General features: G+C 39.1%; 1 protein-coding gene across 1 annotated transcript in view; it reads left to right on the forward strand.

The window, feature by feature from the left end:
• The window catches only part of HKDC1 (hexokinase domain containing 1), a 37413-nt gene extending 18464 nt beyond the window's left edge, over positions 1 to 18949 (forward strand). Inside the window, exons 6-18 of the mRNA XM_073353509.1 lie at positions 413 to 512; positions 1740 to 1923; positions 4141 to 4296; positions 5379 to 5612; positions 6478 to 6782; positions 7386 to 7534; positions 7621 to 7740; positions 10343 to 10438; positions 10514 to 10613; positions 12435 to 12618; positions 13429 to 13584; positions 16043 to 16276; positions 18274 to 18949. Of these exons, the coding sequence (XP_073209610.1) occupies positions 413 to 512; positions 1740 to 1923; positions 4141 to 4296; positions 5379 to 5612; positions 6478 to 6782; positions 7386 to 7534; positions 7621 to 7740; positions 10343 to 10438; positions 10514 to 10613; positions 12435 to 12618; positions 13429 to 13584; positions 16043 to 16276; positions 18274 to 18418 (2163 nt within the window). The 3' untranslated portion in view covers positions 18419 to 18949. The remainder of the gene's footprint in view (positions 1 to 412; positions 513 to 1739; positions 1924 to 4140; positions 4297 to 5378; positions 5613 to 6477; positions 6783 to 7385; positions 7535 to 7620; positions 7741 to 10342; positions 10439 to 10513; positions 10614 to 12434; positions 12619 to 13428; positions 13585 to 16042; positions 16277 to 18273) is intronic.
• Positions 18950 to 20920: the final 1971 nt, after the last annotated feature.

Below are 20920 nucleotides of genomic sequence, written 5' to 3' on the forward strand. Positions count from 1 at the left end.
TCTTTACTCCCCCAGCTTCCCTTTGGCTTCAGTGGGGCTATGCAAGAAATAAGGTGCTACTTCACATGAGTAAGGATACCTGAATCTGGCTCTTAGTGATTTGCATGGTGATCTTTGGTGCCATCGCATCAAAACTGGAGCTTTTGTTTTCCTTTAACTTCTTGACTAAGGTCTGGTGGAAATGGGAGAACAACTGAAGATTCTGGCCCTGATTCAGCAAAGCACTTATGCAGGTTCTTAAATCCATCCTTATTAAGCATATGCTTAAATCCTATTGAAGTAAATTAATCTTAGTCACATTGTTAAATTGGGCCCTCTAGAAGTTAGTCAATTTTGTGTCTAAACACGGTTACTTAACTATAAGGAGGGGTGTAAATGTTTTTCTATTCACTAGAGGTCTTTATTCTCTTAGGATATTGATGTAGATGTTTTAGCACTGGTAAATGATACTGTGGGAACAATGATGACCTGTGGATATGATGATCAGCGCTGTGAAGTTGGTGTCATAATAGGTAATTTTATTTTCTTAAAGCAGGGTTGAAAAAGCAGGCTTATGATTTTAGCAAATCTGGGGCAGGGAGGCATTTTCAACTTCACAATTCAAAAATTAAACTATTTGAAAATAAAAAACATAAAAGATTGGATTTTTAAGCACTAGTCTCTCACTTTTGGATACAAAGTGGAATGTAAACATTTAAGTAACACTACCTGCATATCCAAAAAATTGCAACTACAAAAAAAAATGGCTTGGTTAAAGCTGGCTTGAAAAAATGTAGTCCCAAATCAATAAAATGAGTGTTGTCATCTTGTATGCAAATTGATGATATTTTAAAAAGAAGTTACTTGGCTTGTTTTATTTTACCTGGGACCTTTTACAAATGATCACTTCCTGAGTACTTCTACTTACTCTTATTCTTACACAGATGCCTGCCTGTCTGTCTGTCTTCTAGTGACTTCTTCTGCCTAACCTTGGGACAATTCAATATATCCTAAAATTTTATCTCTGCATGTATATATTTAGTTCTGTTAAGAAAAAATAAAGACACGAAGATATTGGCAAGTCCTGAGACATTGGAGAGCTCTTGGGGTCAGACCCACAGTGAACAGCTCCTTTTGCCAGCTGTTTGGAAAATGTTTCATTACAGTTAGTATTTTCTAGCCTTTTGATGACTGCAACAATCATGCTTAAAAATGATATTGTTTATATTGTCAGGAAGTGAGAAGTCCATAATGGTAAAGGAATTTCCATCCTGTTCATATGCAGATATATCATCAAATAATAAAGGAGGCTGTAATTGTGTTTCTATTCAATTCTTTCAGGAGATTCTGGCCTACATAATAAATGTTTCTGCTAATGATATAGAAGATCCATATCTTTTTGTTCAGAGATGGAAAACCTCTTCTCACCTTTCCCAACAAGAATCATATACTCTTTTCATAACATGTCTGCTTCACATTTTCCCAATTTTATTTTTTTAAAGTATCATATAGGAGTGAATATGAAATAGCACAAATATTTTGAAGGATTCAGCCCTTCTATTCAGTTAATTTCATTCATTCACTATTTCCTTGATATTCAATGGTTATTTAACAGGTTTCAGACACAGAAGGTTTTGTATAGCATAATATGCAACTTAATGAAAGTACATTTTCTGGTAAAGAAAATATTGAATCTAATTCTAAAATGCATTTTCAATTAATTCTTCATGTGGAAATTTGTTTCCGTCTGATGCACTCAGGAACTGGCACAAATGCCTGCTACATGGAAGAAATGAGTAACATTGATCTGGTGGAAGGTGATGAGGGGAGGATGTGCATTAACACTGAGTGGGGAGCATTTGGAGATGATGGGTCACTGGATGATCTCAGGACTGAGTTTGACAGGGAGATTGACTTGGGATCTATCAATCCTGGAAAACAACTGTAAGTATTGTTCCTCCCTCACCAACTAACATGAGGCTTTCTGTGACAGTCTCCACATTTTGAGTCTGTTTACCGAGCATACATTGAGCTATAGAGCCATTGGGAATGGAAGTAGGGTTAGGTGAACTAGTTCAGTCATGATGGAAGCTGGCTCAAGCCTCCATCCATCCATCCCCAAAACATTCCCGGGACCAGTTCAGTTAAGATCCCCTTCCTTTCTGTAACCTACCAGTTGATGGTGGGATCTCTTACATGGCTGTGCCGCACTGCTGCTGTGAGCCGTCACCGGCCGGGGCACCCCAAGCTGCATGGTGTGACTTGGAAGCCACAGACCTCATGCATTGTGGATCATTTTTTGCAACTCTGTTTCCTTTTATTTCAGCTGGAAGGGTCCTGTTGGAGACTCTGGGTGAAATTCTGGCCCCACTGAAGTCAATGGGAGTTTTGCCATTGATATGACTTCAATGGAGTCAGGATTTCACCACCTATCCCCACAAAGGAACCAGTAATGTTACATGATTACTAGTCAGTAATTCTGTTGTCATTTTGTGATGGAGTAAAATGAGGAAGTGAGGCTGATTTTTATAATTTTTCTTCATGAGAGAACCTGGCATGTGTTCTTCTTAAATTACTTGCATGTTAATGAGAAACCACAGGATAGAGGTGGGGATAGCTCCTCAGCAGTGACAGAATTAGGAATATTAGTGTAACCTCTATTAGTCCACTCATTCACTATGAATGCCAAGAGTTCCCATGCAAGGTCAAGTCATTGAAAACTGCTTCTCTGTTATACACTACCTTCTAAAGTGTTCTCTGTATGTCACCCTGTAGGTGTCCAAAAGAGGAGACCCCAATGCACATAGATGAAACCTGTGTTAAAAGTGTATTTCATCTAAGCTCCTCCTAATGGTTGGGTTGCAAATATATTAATACATTGCTTAAGAAGCGATAACACAGGAATACCTGCTTTGTCCTTGTGTCACTGAAAGAAAATACACACCCAAGTTTAACTGCTACCATTTGAAAGGCTGGTAATCTGATGTTTTCCCCTCACATTATTCTTTTAATTCCAGAAATGCATCATTTTATCAAAGTGCAATTCCTGCACTATTACTTGTTAGAGCCTTTGGAGTGAAATGCATCATGTTTAATATGGTTTCCATGATGGTTAATAACCAGTTTAAAATACAGAGAGTTGCTGGTATTTACTTTTATGAAGGCTTAATTACATTTTACCTTTTAAACATATAGCAATTCTGGTGATCTGTAGAAAGAATTAGATTCACTTAGGTTCCTTGGTGTTTTTGTCTATAAGAATATAAGAACATAAGAGTGGCCACACTGGATCAGACTAATGGCCCACCTAGCCCAGTATCCTGTCTTCTGAAATGGCCAGTGCCAGATGCGTCAGAGGGAAAGAACAGAACAGGGCAATTACTGAGTGATCCATCCCGCGTTGTCCAGTATGAGGTTCTGGCAAGTGGAGATTTGAGCATGGGGTTCCATTCCTGACCATCTTGGGTAATAGCTGTTGATGGACTTTATTTTTCACTAACATATCTAATTCAGATTTGAATCCAGTTATAGTTTTCTCAATGAATTCCTCAGGTTGACTGTGTGTTGTGTAAAGAAGTACTTCCTTATGTTTGTTTTTAAACCTGCTGCCTATTAATGTCATCAGGTGTCCCTTAGTTCTTGCGTTATGTGAAGGAGTAAATAGCACTTACCTATTCACTTTGTCCACACCATTCATGATTTCATAGACCTCTATCATGGAATCGTAGGACTGGAAGGAACCTTGAGAGGTCATCTAGTCCAGTCCCTGCACTCATGGCAGGACTAAGTATTTTCATATTCTCCCCCTTCTTCTATTTTCTAAGATGAATGGTCCCAGGCATTTAAATCTCTCCTCATATGGAAACTTTTCCATACCCCAAATCATTTTTGTTCTCTTCTCTGTATTATTTACAATTCTAATGTATCTTTTTGAGATGGGGTGACCAGAAAAGCACACAGTATTCAAGGTGTAAGTGTACCGTGGATTTATACAGTGGCATTATTATATTCTCTCTTATCTATCCCTTTCCTAATGGTTCCTAATGTTCTCTTAGCTTTTTTGACTGCCTCTGCACACTGAGCAGATATCTTCAGAGACCTATCCATGATGACGCCTAGATATCTTTCTTGAGTGTAACCATTGCTTCTATTCACTAACAGGTTTGAGAAGATGATTAGTGGATTGTATTTAGGAGAACTTGTAAGACTTGTTCTTCTAAAAATGGCAAAGAAAGGCCTGCTCTTCAATGGCAAGATATCAACAGCTATCCGTACTAAGGGCAAGATTGAGACAAAACATGTCGCTGCTATGGAAAAGTAAGAGCTTTAAAAACACTCCTCAGTAATCACTTTTTAGCCTTTCCATAAGCGCAACTAGTCATCTTCCATGCCATTATAATATGCAAATATTTGAAATTGATTGTTGAGATTGATCCTGGATTGATGATCGAATTTCTGCTCAAATCAATTCAGTGCTAGAATCAACGGGAGAATCTAGCAGACCAAACTGGTCTTTTAATCAGTAATAAAGTAATACAGAAGCAAACACACACTGAACTATTTAAATGTGTTCTATTTATCGTATGTAACAAATGGAGAGACCTGACCATATATGTAGATCCACTGAGCTGTTTTCAGTGTTTCAGAAAAATGGAAGGCTTTACGTATTCATACTTGTTGTTATGTTTGGGTTTATAAGGTTGGATAAAGAGCATTATGGATCTGCAGACAGCCCATGTCATTGATGACTGTCTGTAGTGTTTGAAAACTCTGTTTTTGGTGTTTCGGTTTTAAACATCAGCCATATTCCAACCACAAAATAGACCATGACTTTATGGTGTTCTTTAAGGGAAAAGCAACAAATGCACATTTTTCTTTAAAACAGAGCATTTTGTCTTGAATATTAGCATGCAGTGCTCCAGTTCTTCTTCTAATAGTAATCTAAAACCTGAGAATGCAGACAAGGGTGAAAGTGATACAGAAAAGGAGCAACCTGTTTAATGTTTGTTAAACATAACTTGCCCTCCCCTGTTTATTCAAGGGTCAAGCCAACTCTGATTAAACTTAATGGGAATCTTTTCATTGACTTTCATTAGAGCTACATCAGGCCTTCTGAGACTTTCTAATTTTATTTGGTTGGACAACCTGATTCATGGCAAGAAACCTTAAGAAAATGAAAAAAGGACAGGAGAAGATATCAACCTGTAATCAGCCAGCTCACTGAAGATTGGAAGCAAATCATCTGCGGACCACTAGTAATATATGAAGCCCATAGAACCCGTGCTCTCAGGAAATTGCCTCATCTCTTGTGACCTAAGTCTGTGTTGTTCTCTGAGAATCACAACCGGACACAATTGTTCTAAATATAGGTTAATGTATGTTTCTTTGTTTGGTGTTAGGCGTAAAGAAGGTCTCCAAAACACTAAAGAGATACTGATGGAACTGGGCCTGACTCCTTCTGAAGAAGATTGCATTGCTGCTCAGCATGTGTGCACCATCGTTTCGTTCCGCTCCGCAAATCTCTGTGCTGCTGCCTTAGCAGCAATACTGACCCGTCTTAGAGAAAATAAAAAACTTGTACGACTGAGAACTACTGTTGGAATGGATGGAACTCTGTATAAAACACACCCTCAGTAAGTAAGCTGCCTAGCTGCTGTATTATTTTGTCTGTGTTATTTAGCAAAGGTTATGAGCATTAGATCGGGGGAGGGGACAGACATTTACTACATGTCTTGTGTACATTCACTTTTCTGAGACGATACTTGAACATGAAATCTATCAGGATGAAAAGTTTTTGTAAAACAAACAAATAAAAACAGCTCCTCTACCAAACAATCAACAAAATACATTTTCTTATGATATATCACACGGAATTTTCAAACTAATTTTCTATCCTAATTCACTTCTTTATTTTGAACCTTTGGTTTCTTAGCTGTAGCACCGTTCCCTCTTAACTAGAGATGTACCTGAGTTGAGAAGTTTGGATCCAGAATCTAATCTAAATCAAGCGTACCCAAATTCTAGTGTGTTCAGAGTCCACACATTATGGAAAGAAGGGCTTGAATTCAAAGCTTGGCTCTGAATCTACACCTACATTTCCACAAAATGGAGAAGGTGGCAAGTTGTAACTGGTCTGGTTAAGGCCTATCTCTACACCCTCCCCAGTGTGTGTCATATAGGGGCCTCCCTTCCCCCCAGGATCATCTTCCCACTTGAACTCGCCAATATAGCAAGACTTGAAGGTGTAATTTCGTTATAGCCTATTTGTATGGATTGGCTCATGGGGGATATTGCCAATAATTCCTTCTCACCTACAGTAACAACTGAAAGTGCCAATAACCAGAAAACAAGAGTTGCACACCCATTCCCCCTCCTAATTTCTGAAGTTGCATTTAGCTAATTCTGCTTTTGTACTTATGAAGTTTTGTGTGTTTATTCTAGATGTATAGTACACACACAATATTTTGCAAGGGTCTAAGGCAATGATTTTTCTTCTAGATATCCTAAACGCCTGCATAAGGTTGTGAGAAGACTGGTCCCAAACTGCGATGTCCGATTTCTTCTCTCTGAAAGTGGCAGTGGGAAGGGAGCAGCCATGGTAACTGCAGTTGCATGCAGACTGGTATCTCAGCGCAAACAAATTGATGAGATTCTAGCATCATTTGAACTTTCTGAGGAGAATCTTATAGAAGTGAAAAATAAAATGAGGGAAGAATTGGAATATGGACTGAAGAAAGAAACACATGCAACTGCCACAGTGAAAATGTTACCAACTTATGTTTGTGGAACGCCGGATGGAACAGGTAAGGGTCTTTGCTAGGCACCCAAAAATCTAAGGTTACATAGTAGAGATGGTTGGACATTTTCCTCTGGAACATTTTTGTGTTGGAAATTGCCAATTTGTCAGAGTTTAAATGTCTCGTGAAATGCTCCTGACCCCGTGGCAGTTTAGTCTACCAGGGCTTCCAAGCTCCCGGCTACTTGACAGCCTTGACAAAGTCCCTGGTTCTGTGGCAGGCTGCCTTGCAGGCAGGTTTCCAGGCTCTCCTAGCTCTTTGGTGCCTGGTAGCCTGTAGAATCCTGGCTCCCAGGCTCCTTGAACCGGGCAGGCTGCTGGGGCTCCCGGAAGCTCAGGAAGCCTTGGAAATGTTTTTAAAAGGTTCTAAACAAATTTTTGGAATTCCCATTCTACAGAAATTTTGATATTTTATTTCCCATTCCCTTTCGGAACACCATTTAAACTTGGGAATTTTCTGCAGGATGGGAATTTGAGTTCCCGGTCAGCTCTTACCCAGTATTTATGGTGTGCTGTAATGGCTCCCTTAGCTTGCATGTTCTGAGTAGACAGATGTACTATGTCTAACTGTTGAGAAGCACTGAAAAAAATATTTGTTTCTCTGATACAGAAAAAGGAAAATTCCTGGCACTTGATCTTGGGGGAACAAATTTCAGAGTTCTGCTTGTGAAAATTAGAAGTGGGAGAAGAAAATCTGTGAGAATGTACAATAAAATCTTTGCCATTCCTTTGGAAATTATGCAAGGAACCGGGGAAGAGGTAACGTCCAAACCGGTTATTATTTTTGCCATGTTATTGTCCATTAAATGTGTGCTGGTTTTTACACACTGCTTCTGTTCTTCCAGCTCTTTGATCACATTGTCCAGTGCATAGCAGATTTTTTGGAGTACATGGGAATTAAAGGTGCACGTCTCCCTTTGGGCTTCACGTTCTCTTTCCCCTGCAGGCAAGCTAGCATTGATAAGGTAAGGACTGCAACACAAAACCGTGTCGAACAGCTACAGTAGGTCTAATTCCTATTAGAAAATTGCTGGATCATTTTGATGGATTTTTTTTAACTAGTCTCCGTTCAGACATTTAACGCAGAAACCCTTCTTTTAAATCCAGCATTTAAAAATGTATATTTTTTACAAGCAAGGATTTACAAGGTTTTAAATAAGATTCAGGGCAGATCCTTAGACTTATTAATTGCCTCACATAAAATAGAGATGAAGAAAACACCATAAACACACATAAATATTCTAAGTATATACACTGTCAGATTTTGCCACCCTTACTCATACTGAATATCAGCTTATTCAGCCAGTTGGCTACTTACAGAGCAAGAAGAACAAGCCATGATAACTACTAAATGATCTTGTATGTTTTTAATGGGTCAGAAATCTCTTGCTGTCCTTCGGATCGATAATACCAATGGAGATTAGTCTCCTAATTATAATTTTTCAGCTACAGATTTAGAGTGTTTTCAGAAGTGTGCAACTGAGTGCAAATATCCTTTTTTCTGTCTACTTTCACGCTTTCTTTATTCCTTTTTGTGATGCACCAGTGGGCAGTGTTGAACTTAGTCATTCACAGCAAAGGGTTGAATTTTGATTGATCATCAAAGCAGCTTTTCATGATACTTCCTCCCCCTTTGTGCTCTGATCTGACACTTAGACTCTGCAAAAATTTGAAAGGAGATTCAATGCTTGGTTTATTTTAAACCTGTTGTACGAAAAGAAAAAGAAAAGGCAACAACAACAAAAACCCCAACCACACACATCGGAACTTCAGCCTAAGGACTTGGTTATAATTGAGAACTATTTATCACTCTGCCTTTCAAATATGAAGCAAATTAGTGAGTGAAGAAAATGAATGCAGCCAAAATGACAGATTATTTATGAGCTATAAATCTGAGTCAGGGCTTGCACACTCTGGGCCGGTTTGTATTGTCTCTTCCTATGACAAGAATTTTCTATCTTAAATTCATCTTGTTTTTTTAAAACTTGGTGTAATTAACAGCTATGATTTCAACATCATTCAAAAACTGTCATTGATTCATATTGAGCAGTCTGTATAATACTGGTTGCCCAATGGAAAGCTAGCTATTTTTAGCATAACTTCAAAACTTCATCAGTGGGATCAGATTATTTATCTTCGAGTTAAAACAAATCACTTGGTAACCTAGATAAGAATCCGCAGTATTACTCATCAAATGAGCTGAAATTTTGCAAAGGAAATTTCTTAAAACTCATTAAGTTGACTGCTTAATTATTTACAATAAATATAATTCTTCTCATAGTTCACTCACAAATGATGGAACAGGTGATTACCTGCAAGGAAGTAGGTGGGAAGGGAATGCGTCTCAAAGAAGTAGAAAGAAAGAATATTTCAGCTTTTGCTGCTACTTGGTTGATTGCTCCAATGGCTCTTGTGTCTGATAAGATGAGGGATAGCAGACAGGGTATTTAGACCAGCATGAAGAGTAACATATCTGTTAGGTGATGGTGAAACTTCTGGACCCTCATGATGATGATCCTGTTATTGGGGAAACCACAACACACACTGCGGGAATCTTGAGGAACCACTAGTGGTCAAATAATAATGGCATATGTAAGGCTATCTTCTTCCAGTCTAACTGTGTCTCCGTTGTTTCGGTAACAAGCTACACCTTGGTAATGTCTAGTATTTAGGAACATAACTTGACAAATTGAACCACTGTTTGTGGTTCAGAATCTGAATAAACCATGGAGTAAAGCTGTCAACAGCAAACCAAATGGACAGTGGTGGATTTAGAGTTAGTGGGGCCCTGTGCACAGCTTCATTTTTGGGGCCCTCCGCCTTGGGACCCAGCCAAGAAAAAGAACATTCTTCTCCCCCCGCATTTTTCATTTTTTCGTGCCCCTGGAGGGAGGGAGGCAGCGTGGGCAGGGAGCCATCTTAGCCCTGCTGCACTGCTGGCACGTCTGTGCGCCTCTTGTGGGGAGGAGGGAAGCGGGTCTCCGTGCACTGCCTGTGGCAAGGGCAGCGCACAGAGCTGTCTCCCCCCTGCCAGGGGCACACAGAGATGTGCCAGCAGCTGGCCACTTCCTGGAGCGGCGTGCGGCCACCAGCCATGGAAGGCAAGCAGTCTGCCTGCCTGAGCTCTGCTGCACTGCTGGCCAGGACTTGGGGGCAGGTTGTCAAATGAGATTTGTCCTGCATATTGGGGGCCCCCCATCATTGGGGGCCCCATGCCACTGCACTGTTTGTTGCATGGTAAATCCACCTCTGCAAGTGGAGTCATTTCCACACAGCAGTTGAGTCTCAAGCACAGTGGAAGTTTGGTTTTACACGGGCCAAAAACATATTATACATAAAAAACTACATTAAAAGAACATTACTAAGTTTGCAAAAGTCAAGCACTCAAATGTTAGGAAATGCCAGAATGTAGATTACCTGTGCAACCTTAATTCAGTCCCCTTGTGCAAATGATACAGTTGTTAACTACATGCTTACATACTATTTTGTCCACAGGAGGCTGCCCCATTCAGTGCACAGGATTCACATCCAACTCCATTTGTCATTTTTGTTGCTGTTCTGTTACAGGGAGCGCTTGTGGAGTGGACAAAAGGTTTCAAGGCAACAGACTGTGAAGGAGAGGATGTTGTTGATATGCTAAGAGAGGCCATAAAACGCAGAAATGTAAGAAATTCTGTTGCTATCTATTTGGTTTGTTAAAGCAGCTGTACCTCTTTCTAAATATGATTTCCATTGCAGGAGTTTGACCTGGATATTGTAGCAGTGGTAAATGACACTGTTGGAACAATGATGACATGTGGCTATGAGGATCCATATTGTGAAATTGGCCTTATTGCAGGTAAAATACTAATCAAATTACTTGTTTAAAATGAAAGCAAAATATTTAAATGATCAGTTGATTTGTGATAGAAAAAAATCTTACCACTGAGACCTATAAAATAAATGGTTCACTTCATAAGAACTATTAATGTCTGGAGAATCTGTGCCAGCTTGATAGCTCGGTGGTAATGATCTGCACTAGTATGTAGGAGAATGGGAATAACTAATTTTCAGTCACTGGATTGACAGCATGTTATGTTTCACAATATTCAAACAGATAAATTGGATATAAACATTAAATGTTTTCTGCTGGAAAGCTTTAAAATAAGACTACTTTATTTCTTAGAATTCAGAACACAGAAAAAACCCCAAACTAAGGAAAACAAAATAGGTTGATCGCTAAAACAGAGCAGCATAGCTCACCCTAGCTCACTCTAGCTTTCTGGAAACTGACTCTGCGAGGTGTAGATTGATCACATACTTTCCTCCGAAGCCTCTAGCCTGCAAGCTGGACCAGGATTTAAAGTGACAGCTTGTAATTTTTATTGTTTCCAATACACCATCCTGGGGCTCTGAATATAGCTGGGGGAAAGGCTGTGACATGTTCTGGATGAAGTTTCATCTCTTCCTCTAGTGCTACAATTTAAGGCTGTGTCTATACTGCCACTTTCAGCGCTAAAACTTTCATCACTCAGGGGTGTGTTTTTTCACACCCCTGAATGACTAAAGTTTTAGCGCTGAAAGTGGCAGTGTAGACAGTGCTTTATCGCCGGGAGCCGTGCTCCTGGTGATAAAGCTACTACCCCTCGTTTTGGGTGTGGTTTTTTGTTTTTCTTTTTTTAATTGCCAAGAGAGCTCTCCCCCGGCGATAAAGCGTGACTACACTGCCCATATCTGCCGCCGCTGCGGTATAACATGGGCAGTGTAGACATACCCTTAGTGGCCAGCCTGTAAGCCTTATGTGTGGTGAGGACAGGGGAGAGTGTTTAAAGCAGAATATAATGGGGGAATCCTTGGAGACTGTGGCTAATATTGTAGGAAGATGATCAGTGCTTAATTTGTAACGAAAGAGGTGCCATGGCTCAAGCAATGAGGTGCCAGGGCTCAAGCAATTGATTTGCTTTCATAACTGACGTGGCAAACCCAGAGATGCCAGGGCTCAGCCCTGGAAAGCCCTGGCACATATTAAGCACTGAAAATGATGCTCTCCTGCTCTGCTATTTTAGATTCAGATGTTCTGTTCTTTTTGAGAATCTGTTCACATGCAGAGATGAGCTGCGAATCTGATGTATCCTCTGAACAAAAGGACTCAGGGCTCATTGTAGTTAGGCAGATAAAGATGCCTGGCCAGCGTGTAGCAACACTAAACAAGCAAATATGATATGTAGATGCATGAACATGGGATAAAACTAAGTATGGTTGAGCCAAATAACTTTTACAGTAGCGTGAGTTGTTTGGCCTGCAAATGTGATGCAAATATCAATTGTGTAGTATTCAGTCACCTGACTCTGTGCTTTCCTACCCCATCTCCTTTTCTCCAGTGAGATTCCCATGAGGGCATTGCAGTAATAGGAAATCTCCAGTTAATTTCTATGGCATATTTTGCGGAAAACCTACCTCAGTTCTGAATGTTTGTATTTCAATTATGTAGAAGATACGATCAGAAAGGCCACTTGTTGACACTGATTTCTATTAAGATCTTGGGATATCTTTGTAATATGGATCTGGTTCAGGAGAAGTGACATTTAAATATTTCACAGTGTAGACACCATGATTTCCTTCTGCGCATTTCAGTTACTCTTTAACTAGATGTGACTGAAGCCCTGTTGCTTTCTCCCAGGTACAGGTAGCAACGTGTGCTACGTGGAAGAGATGAAGAATATTGAAATTGTGGAAGGGACTGAAGGGAAAATGTGCATTAACACAGAATGGGGAGGATTTGGTGACAATGGGTGCATTGATAGTATCAGAACAAAATATGATAAAGAAGTGGATGAAGGTTCATTAAATCCTGGGAAACAGAGGTAAAGCTGATTTTATTGTTTTTAAATGATGACTAGGTTACTGCAGTTTCCCTGAACTGCCTTTTTTTTCCTTTTCTTTTTTAAACAAGTACTTTACAAGGAGATTTTGGTACCGTAATTCATTTGCCAAACTATAAATCATGCAGATTGCCTGTGTTCTTTAGATCTAGACAAAACTGCTTCTCTGTCCCCACATCAACGTTGCCAAAACAGGTGATTTGCAAAACCAGAACACCTTTTAAGACACATATGTAAAACATAAGCATGTCTGTGTCATCCTTTCACTTTTACTGTTCCACTTGGCTTGACGCTAGGATAAAATACTCAACTGTGAACACTTTCCAGATAAGATTAATTGCAAAAGTTTTGTATTAAAAACAAACTTCAAAATAAAACCTGCAAAAAACGAGTTTGAGTTTGGTTTTACAAGGGGAGAACTTATCTGGATCTAAGTGCCAATTTATATCAGCCACCAAAGTTAAAGGTGGGGGAAGCTGGGTAAAATGTTAGAGTTAATCTAAAACTGGAACTTCAATCAATGCATTATATTTAATATTTTGTGTTTTCTTTCTAATTTCTTTATCTTCTTTAGAACATGAAATATTGTAACTAGTGTTTGCATTTGAAGTAATTGTAACAGATAATGTGTTGGTTTTTTTTACAGCCAAGCAGCAGTGAGTTTAGGTAGTGGAATACCCGAGTTTTTAATATTTTTAGGGTTGGTTATAGTGTGTTCTACAAATGGTATTAAACAGAATTAATTTGCCATCTTTTATTTATTTGTAATTATTTATATGTTTTGTAAAATAGGTATGAAAAAATGACCAGTGGAATGTATTTGGGTGAAATAGTGAGGCAAATTTTGATTGACTTAACCAAACATGGACTTCTGTTCAGAGGTCAGATTTCGGAATCGCTCAGGACAAGAGGCATATTTGAAACAAAATTCCTGTCTCATATTGAAAGGTAAAGTAATTCATTGGAGTGAGGTGGTTTCTGTCTTGTTTCATTGCCAATTACTTCTGTGCAAATAGGAGCTATTGAGGTCAGGAAGTGACAAAATACTGGCCCAAATCTTGAAGTTTTTCCCTGGGCACTGCTCCCATTGAACTAAATGGAATTTGTCCGAGGGCTGGTCTACCCTGGGAACTTACACTGGCATAGCAATATGGCTCATGTGGGGTACGTATTATATCCATTTTAAAGATAACCTCTCTGTGCCTCAGATAATCTAAGTGACCAGCCAGGCTTACATCGAGACTCATCGTTTTGCAAGAGTCCTAGCCCCTGATCCCTTCTATAACCAATAGTCAATGTTCCAGGGCAATATTCAATAGTGAAGGGCAAATATAGTGCCTATGTATAAAAAAGGGAAATAAGGACAACCCAGGGAATTATGGACCAGTGAGCTTAACTTCACTACCCGGAAAGATAATGGAGCAAATAAACACCTGGATGATGATAAGGTGATAAGTAACAGTCTGCAGGGATTTGTCAAGAACAAATCATGTCAAACCAACCTAATAGTTTTTTTTTTTGACAGAGTAACAAGTGTTGTGGATTGGGGGGAAGCAGCAGATGTGGTATATCTTGACTTTAGTAAGGCTTTTGATACTGTCTCATATTTTCCTAGTTTGTTTGTTTATCAGAAGGTCATGCAACCTACATGGAGCTACTATAAGGTGGGTGAACAACTGGTTGGAAAACCATTCCCAGAGAGTAGTTATCAGTGGTTCACAATCAAGCTAGAAAGGCATGTTGAGTGGGGTCCCACAGGGATCAGTTCTGGGTCTGGTTCTGTTCAATATCTTCATCAGTGATTTAGATAATGGCATAGAGAGTACACTTACAAAGTTTGTGGATGATGCCAAGCTCAGAGGGGTTGCAAGTGCTTTGGAGGATAGGATTAAAATTCAAAATGATCTGGAGAAATGGTCTGAAGTCAGTAGGATGAAATTCAATGAGGACAAATGCAAAGTACTCCATTTAGGAAGGAACAATCAGTTGCACGCATACAAAATGGCAAATGACTTCACAGGAAGCAGTACTGCAGAAAGGGATCTGGGGGGTCATAGTAGACCACAAGCTAAATATGAATCAACAGTGTAAAACTGTTGCTTCCTGACCCCAAAAAAACAGCAAACATCATTCTGGGATGTATTAGCAGGAGTGCTGTAAGCAAGATATGAGAAGCAATTCTTCCACTGTCCTCCTAGGCTGCAGTATTGTGTCCAGTTTTGGGTGCCACATTTCAGGAAAGATGTGGACAAACTGTAGAAAGTCCAGAGGACAGCAGCAAATATGACTAAAGGTCTAGAAAACGTGACCTACGAGGGAAGATTGAAAAATTGGGTTTGTTTAGTCTGGAAAGGAGAAGACTAAAAGGGGATATAACAGTTTTCAAGTACATAAAAGGTTGTTACAAGGAGGAGGTGGTACATTGTTCTTAACCTCTGAGGACAGGACAAGATGCAATGGGCTTAAATTGCAGCAAGGGAGGTTTAGGTTGGACAATAGGAAAAATTTCCTGTCAGGGTGGTTAAGCACTGGAATAAATTGCCTAGGGAGGCTATAGAATCTTCATCACTGGAGACTTTTAAGAGCAGGTTAGACAAACACCTGTTAGGGATGGTCTAAATAATACTTAGTCCTGCCATGAGTGCAAGGGACTGAACTAGATGATCTCTCCAGGTCCCTTCCAGTCTTCTGATTCTGTGATTCCCTCACAGAAACATGGAGTATTCCCCTTCCTGGAAGCCTGTTAAAAATAGGAGCGCAGTGCGGGGGGGGGCGGGGAGTCACATAATTATTCTGTAATTGTTAGGAGTGATTATCCCTGTTCTTACTCAACCATGTCATCTTAAAAATCCTACCACCATGCACAGCCTTTATCTCATTCACAGAGTTTTCTGAGGCACTCAAGTGTTACTACCTTTACAAAAAGCATATTAATAATGGATTATAAAAAAGAACTGTACTCTGAATGTACATGTGTATGAATGTGTGTGGGTGCTTGTCCATGATCTTCAGAGTAAAATCACTTTTTGATCCTGAAGGAAAAGATGCTAAAAAAAAAAATAGGGTGGCTGATTTGTGACCCATTGGTGGGAGATTTTCAAAGGCAGGAATGGCAGTGAGGTGCCTAATTCCTACTGATTTTCAATGAGAGGTGCCCAACAGATATTTGTGCCATTGAAAAACTACCTCATTCCTCTTAAGTGGTTTTCATAGCAATTACAGAAGAGCTCAAGATGCAAGATTTGGATTTGAATTCCAATCAGATCCTCCCTCCCAGTTGAGGGTGTTTGGGCTTTTCTCCAGAGCTAATCTCTAACAATTCGGTTTCATTTGTAAGATTAAAAATCCAAAAGTACACACAGTATCTTCTAACCAAAAGTTGCTGTTGTGTTTTGTATGAACACAGTGACCGGCTAGCCCTTCTTCAGGTTAGAAGAATTCTGCAGCAGCTTGGATTGGACAGCACTTGTGATGACAGCATTATCGTAAAGGAGGTGTGTGGTGCTGTTTCAAAGAGAGCAGCCCAACTATGTGGAGCAGGACTGGCTGCTATAGTAGAGAAGAAGAGAGAAAACAGAAATCTAGAGCACTTGAAAATCACTGTTGGAGTGGATGGAACTTTATACAAACTACACCCGCAGTGAGTACTTTGTTCCTACTTTGCTTTAATGTTGACTTAAGAGTCCCTTAAGAAAACAAACAAAACTGTATTCAACAGTCTGTTTAGATTATAGAAACTGAAAGGTTATCCTCAAGAAATGAATGCGTATTCCTGCAGTTGACTTATTAATTCAGACTAAGGGTTGAAAATTGCCAACAGAGAGGCTCAAAGCAGTGCCTTCTTGTACTGTATTAGTTCAAAGCAGCCTGATTTGAAGAAAGGGAAACTTGCTGCTGAGGTTGTAATGATTGATTTTGAGTTTAACAGAAGAGCTAGTTTCCAGTCTTTTAGCTTCCACAGCAAGCAAGAAATGAAGGTTTCTCTTTTTAGTTAAATACATTTAGAAACTACCTAAACTCTTTTATACAGTATAAATGCCTAGATACAATGGGTGCTGACCTGGTTGGCCCCGAGGAGAGAATACAATATTAATGTTAAATAATAATACAATATAAAGGCATATTCATCAGCTGATTAATTTATAGTAAGTCAACTCTATTCTTGTGCCAAGCCAACAGCTACATCTGTCAAAGACTGTATACCTCTCTGGTTCATTTAGCACATATATTATCCTTAACATTTCCTTTTTTTATGGCCTTTTGGATGCTTAAAATGTATTAAAATTCCAGTTATGAGGAGAACCTCCCCCCGAAATCTCAGTCAAAAGGAAATCTTCATGCTGGAAACCTGCAATGGATGAAGTTTCTAATAGTTCTAAATTAACTTTTGGCATTTTGGATCTTTATGCTTTTTGGTGATGGCGTAGGCCTAATTTTTTCCAAAAAAGTGGCCTTGCTGAAATGGAAGATTACGCTAGTTGCTGAGGTTACATCCATGTTCCGTGAATGAGGTCTAACCATGGTAGAGGAAGGTGTAGAATTTGCTGCCAAACTAGCCGCATCAGAAGACCGACCTTGCAGAAGGGAGACTGCCTATCATCTTCAATAGTTTCTAAAATGTGAGGCTTTTCTGCTAACTTCGCTTCATGATGGTAGGAAAGATAAGAAAACTGAAAATGAAAACTGTGACCAAGATGGGGAAGTGCCACTTTTTTTGTTTGCTGTTAAAATGTTTCCAGATTACATTAACTTTTTTCACACTATTTATAGAGAGGAATTTATAGCTGCCATCTCCCAACTGACCAACTTAGGCTGTGGAAATGTTTCCATAGATTTAACTACTTTCTTTTGGCATCTCTTCTTCCCTTCTTTTCTCTTCTGAGTCACCTGCAGTACAAATTCCTGCATTAGCTCCTGATGGGACTTCATCATCAGAACCCTTTGGCACCTAAAAAGCCCCACTTCTTTAAAACAAACAAACAAAAAAACCCTAACCCCTTTTCTGTGAACTGGTCTAAGAACATCTAAACCTCCATGTTCACCATTGCACCACTTGGAACAGGCAAAGTGAAATTCCCATAAAGTACAATGAATGAAATGGCAAAGAGCTGGCTAGACTAGTAGCTCCACAGAAGGCGTCAATGCTTCTTTATATGAAAGGAATTTGGAACCCAGTATTGCCTGTTGCTGCATGCTAGAGCAAGACCATCATTAAGTGACATATGGTCCCCTCTGAGGAAATGGGTCCTTTTCTCTCACCATCTCACAGGATGGAAGAACTTGTTTCTGTTTCCTGTTGTAGGAGGCAGAACATACTGAAGGGACGGGGGAGAACCAGTGGAAGATGTTGACTGGTGTGCTGTCTTGTTTGTTTGGTCCCTTGCTTCCTATAGGTGAAACAAACTGTTTTAGTTTGGGTTAGTGAAGAAAGGATCGAACAACATGTATACACTCAGGATCCCTTATACCTGGGGGTACATTATGGTGGTTGTATATGATAATCATTAGCATAAAATCAGCAAACTAAAAAATTTCAGACTACACAAAATTAAATAAGTGGTGATTTAAATAATTTATAAACAAGTAGAAATGATGACTCCATTTACACATTGTAAAATATTTTTGTTTTACTTTTAGTTTTTCTAGGATTTTACGGGAAACAGTGAAAGAAATGGCACCTCAGTGTGATGTGACTTTCATGCTGTCTGAAGATGGAAGTGGAAAGGGAGCTGCCCTAATTACTGCTGTGGCAAAAAGATTGCATAATGTTGGAGAAAATTAAAAACAGACACAAATTTAAATACAACTGTACAAATGCATTAGAGATTTGCTCAATGACTACACAAAATAACTTGGGTGGAGACCAACAAGAAATACCCACTAGCAGCTAGACTAGAACCACTGCCAATGCAGAACAAGTCAAATCTTTGACCCACCATAACTTGGGTGCGGGTTGGGGCATCCTTTTGCTAGTTAGCACTATGTTCTGGGATACTACAATAGACTCATTGACCGAATGCCATACATAGTGTGAAAAAGCAGGTCACATAAATGTAATTTTTTTTTTCAAAAATCAACTTTTGAAGTGCTTAATTGATCTCCTGCCCCACTAATGTTATCTTGTGAGTTTGTCGCACAGTTTTTCATGGTTTGAGGGGTTTTTAGCCTTAGTTTGGTCTGCCTCAGTGGGTATCGAGATCCTGGTACTATACATCTCTAGTAGGTATACTTGTTCATTTTTGTTGTTTTTTAAAATAGATATACAAATTGGAATAAATTAACTTTGTCCAGTAAAACATTATGTTCAATGAAACATATGTTACTACTAGGGCTGCCAAGTGATTAAAAAAATTAATCCTCGACTAATTGCATGATTGAAAAAATTAATTGCAAGATTAAAAAATAATCACACTGTTAAACAATAATAGAATAGCATTCATTTAAATATTTTGGATTGTTTTCTACATTTTAAAATATATTGATATCAATTACAATGCAGAATACAAAGTGTACAGTGCTCACTTTATATTTATTTTTGATTACAAAAGTGTCATGCGAACACCAGTTCTCACTTTCAGGTGACATTGTAAATAAGAAGCGGGCAACATTATCTCCCATAAATGTAAACAAACTTGTTTTTCTTAGCGATTGGCAGAACAAGAAGTAGGACTGAGGGGACTTGTAGGTTCTAAAGTTTTACATTATTTTGTTTTTGAATGCAGTTATGTAACCAAAAAAAAAAAAAATCTCCATTCGTAAGTTGCACTTTCACGATAAAGAGATCGTACTACAATATTTGTATGAGGTGAATTAAAAAATACTATTTCTTTTATCATTTTTTACAGTGCAAATATTTGTAATATAATATAAAGTGAGTGCTGTAAACTTTGTATTTTAAATCAATATATTTGAAAAGGTAGGAAAAACATCAAATATTTAATACATTTCAATTTGGGCCTTTTTCTTATATAGAATTGGTATTCTATTGTTTAACCGTGTGATTAAAATTGCGATTAATCGCTATTAATTTTTTAATCACAATTGTTTGAGTTAATTGCATGAGTTAACTGCAAGTAATTGATAGCCCTAATTACTACATTTTTTACTTTTTGTTCCAGACCAGTTGTAATACAGTGCACCCCCACATCCAGTGGACATGGTTAGAAAGTGGCTGTACTGTACAAAAATCAGCTGCAGCCCATAGGAGAGTGTAATCGCAGCTGTTTCTTGGTCTCAGGCTCTTTCATGGCCTGGAGCCCTCATTTATAGCCTCCAACCAGGAATCCGATCTAATCACAAAATGCTGTCTTGCTGGATTGGCTGATTCTGCCTGCTGGGCTTCTCTTCGGAACAGGGCTGACTGCTCCCTGTAACGTGGCCAGATAGCAAGTTTGAAAAATTGGGACGGGCTGGGGGATAATAGCCACTTATATAAGACAAAGGCCCAAATATTGGGACTGTCAGTATAAAATCGGGACATCTGGTCACCCTAGTACCCTGCCCCACAGCCTTTAAAGGGACAGACCACTCTGTTACACCTCTTTTAATCTCAGTTTCCCAGGAATTTTTCTAGAATGAGGCTGCATTAATGTATCAGGTTCTTTTATTCTTTGTTTTCTTTCTGGTCTTTCCTCCCCATTCAAATTTTAAAAATCAGATTGTTTCCATTTTGTGGAAATGTTTCTCTTTTCATCTTTCTTAGTCCCCTGGCTGCTGATCTGCATGTCTCCAGCCACGCTAAATTAACTCTTGTGGGAACAGCATGTTTTGTTGCTCACTCCAAAAGTGACTCTTCAGTGCCAGGGGATGAGCAGCAGAGACACAGGCTTATGTGAACTTTTTAAACCTATCAGTAGTACTTGAGCTCAGCAGCCGGGCAGTTAATAAAGATGGTTTATTAATGGACAAAGGCCAACAAGCAGGGGATGAAACAGGAATGCCTGTTTCTTTTGGCTGTTTTATATTTATCAGTGGGACATGGACAGTAAAATGTGCTGAGATTTATAGACATCTTAAAAAGAGTCAATACCTTTGGGTGTGACTTAAAAAAAATCACACTCTTATTTCATGGATTGCCAAATGAAATAATATGTAGCACACAATCAAAATGGCAAAACAGGAAACCTCTGGTTTCCAATCTCAGCTGCTTCCATACCCTCTTAACCCTCTGTTCATATATATTCCTGTGTACTTGTGCTGGGAGCACAGCCGGACACAACACTTGTGCTGACAGCAGGATGCCTGAGGCAGACATACTCTAGGAGCTTGGATGTGTCCATAACTA

This window comes from Lepidochelys kempii, chromosome 7, assembly GCF_965140265.1.
Source record: "Lepidochelys kempii isolate rLepKem1 chromosome 7, rLepKem1.hap2, whole genome shotgun sequence".
NCBI lineage: Eukaryota > Metazoa > Chordata > Testudines > Cheloniidae > Lepidochelys > Lepidochelys kempii.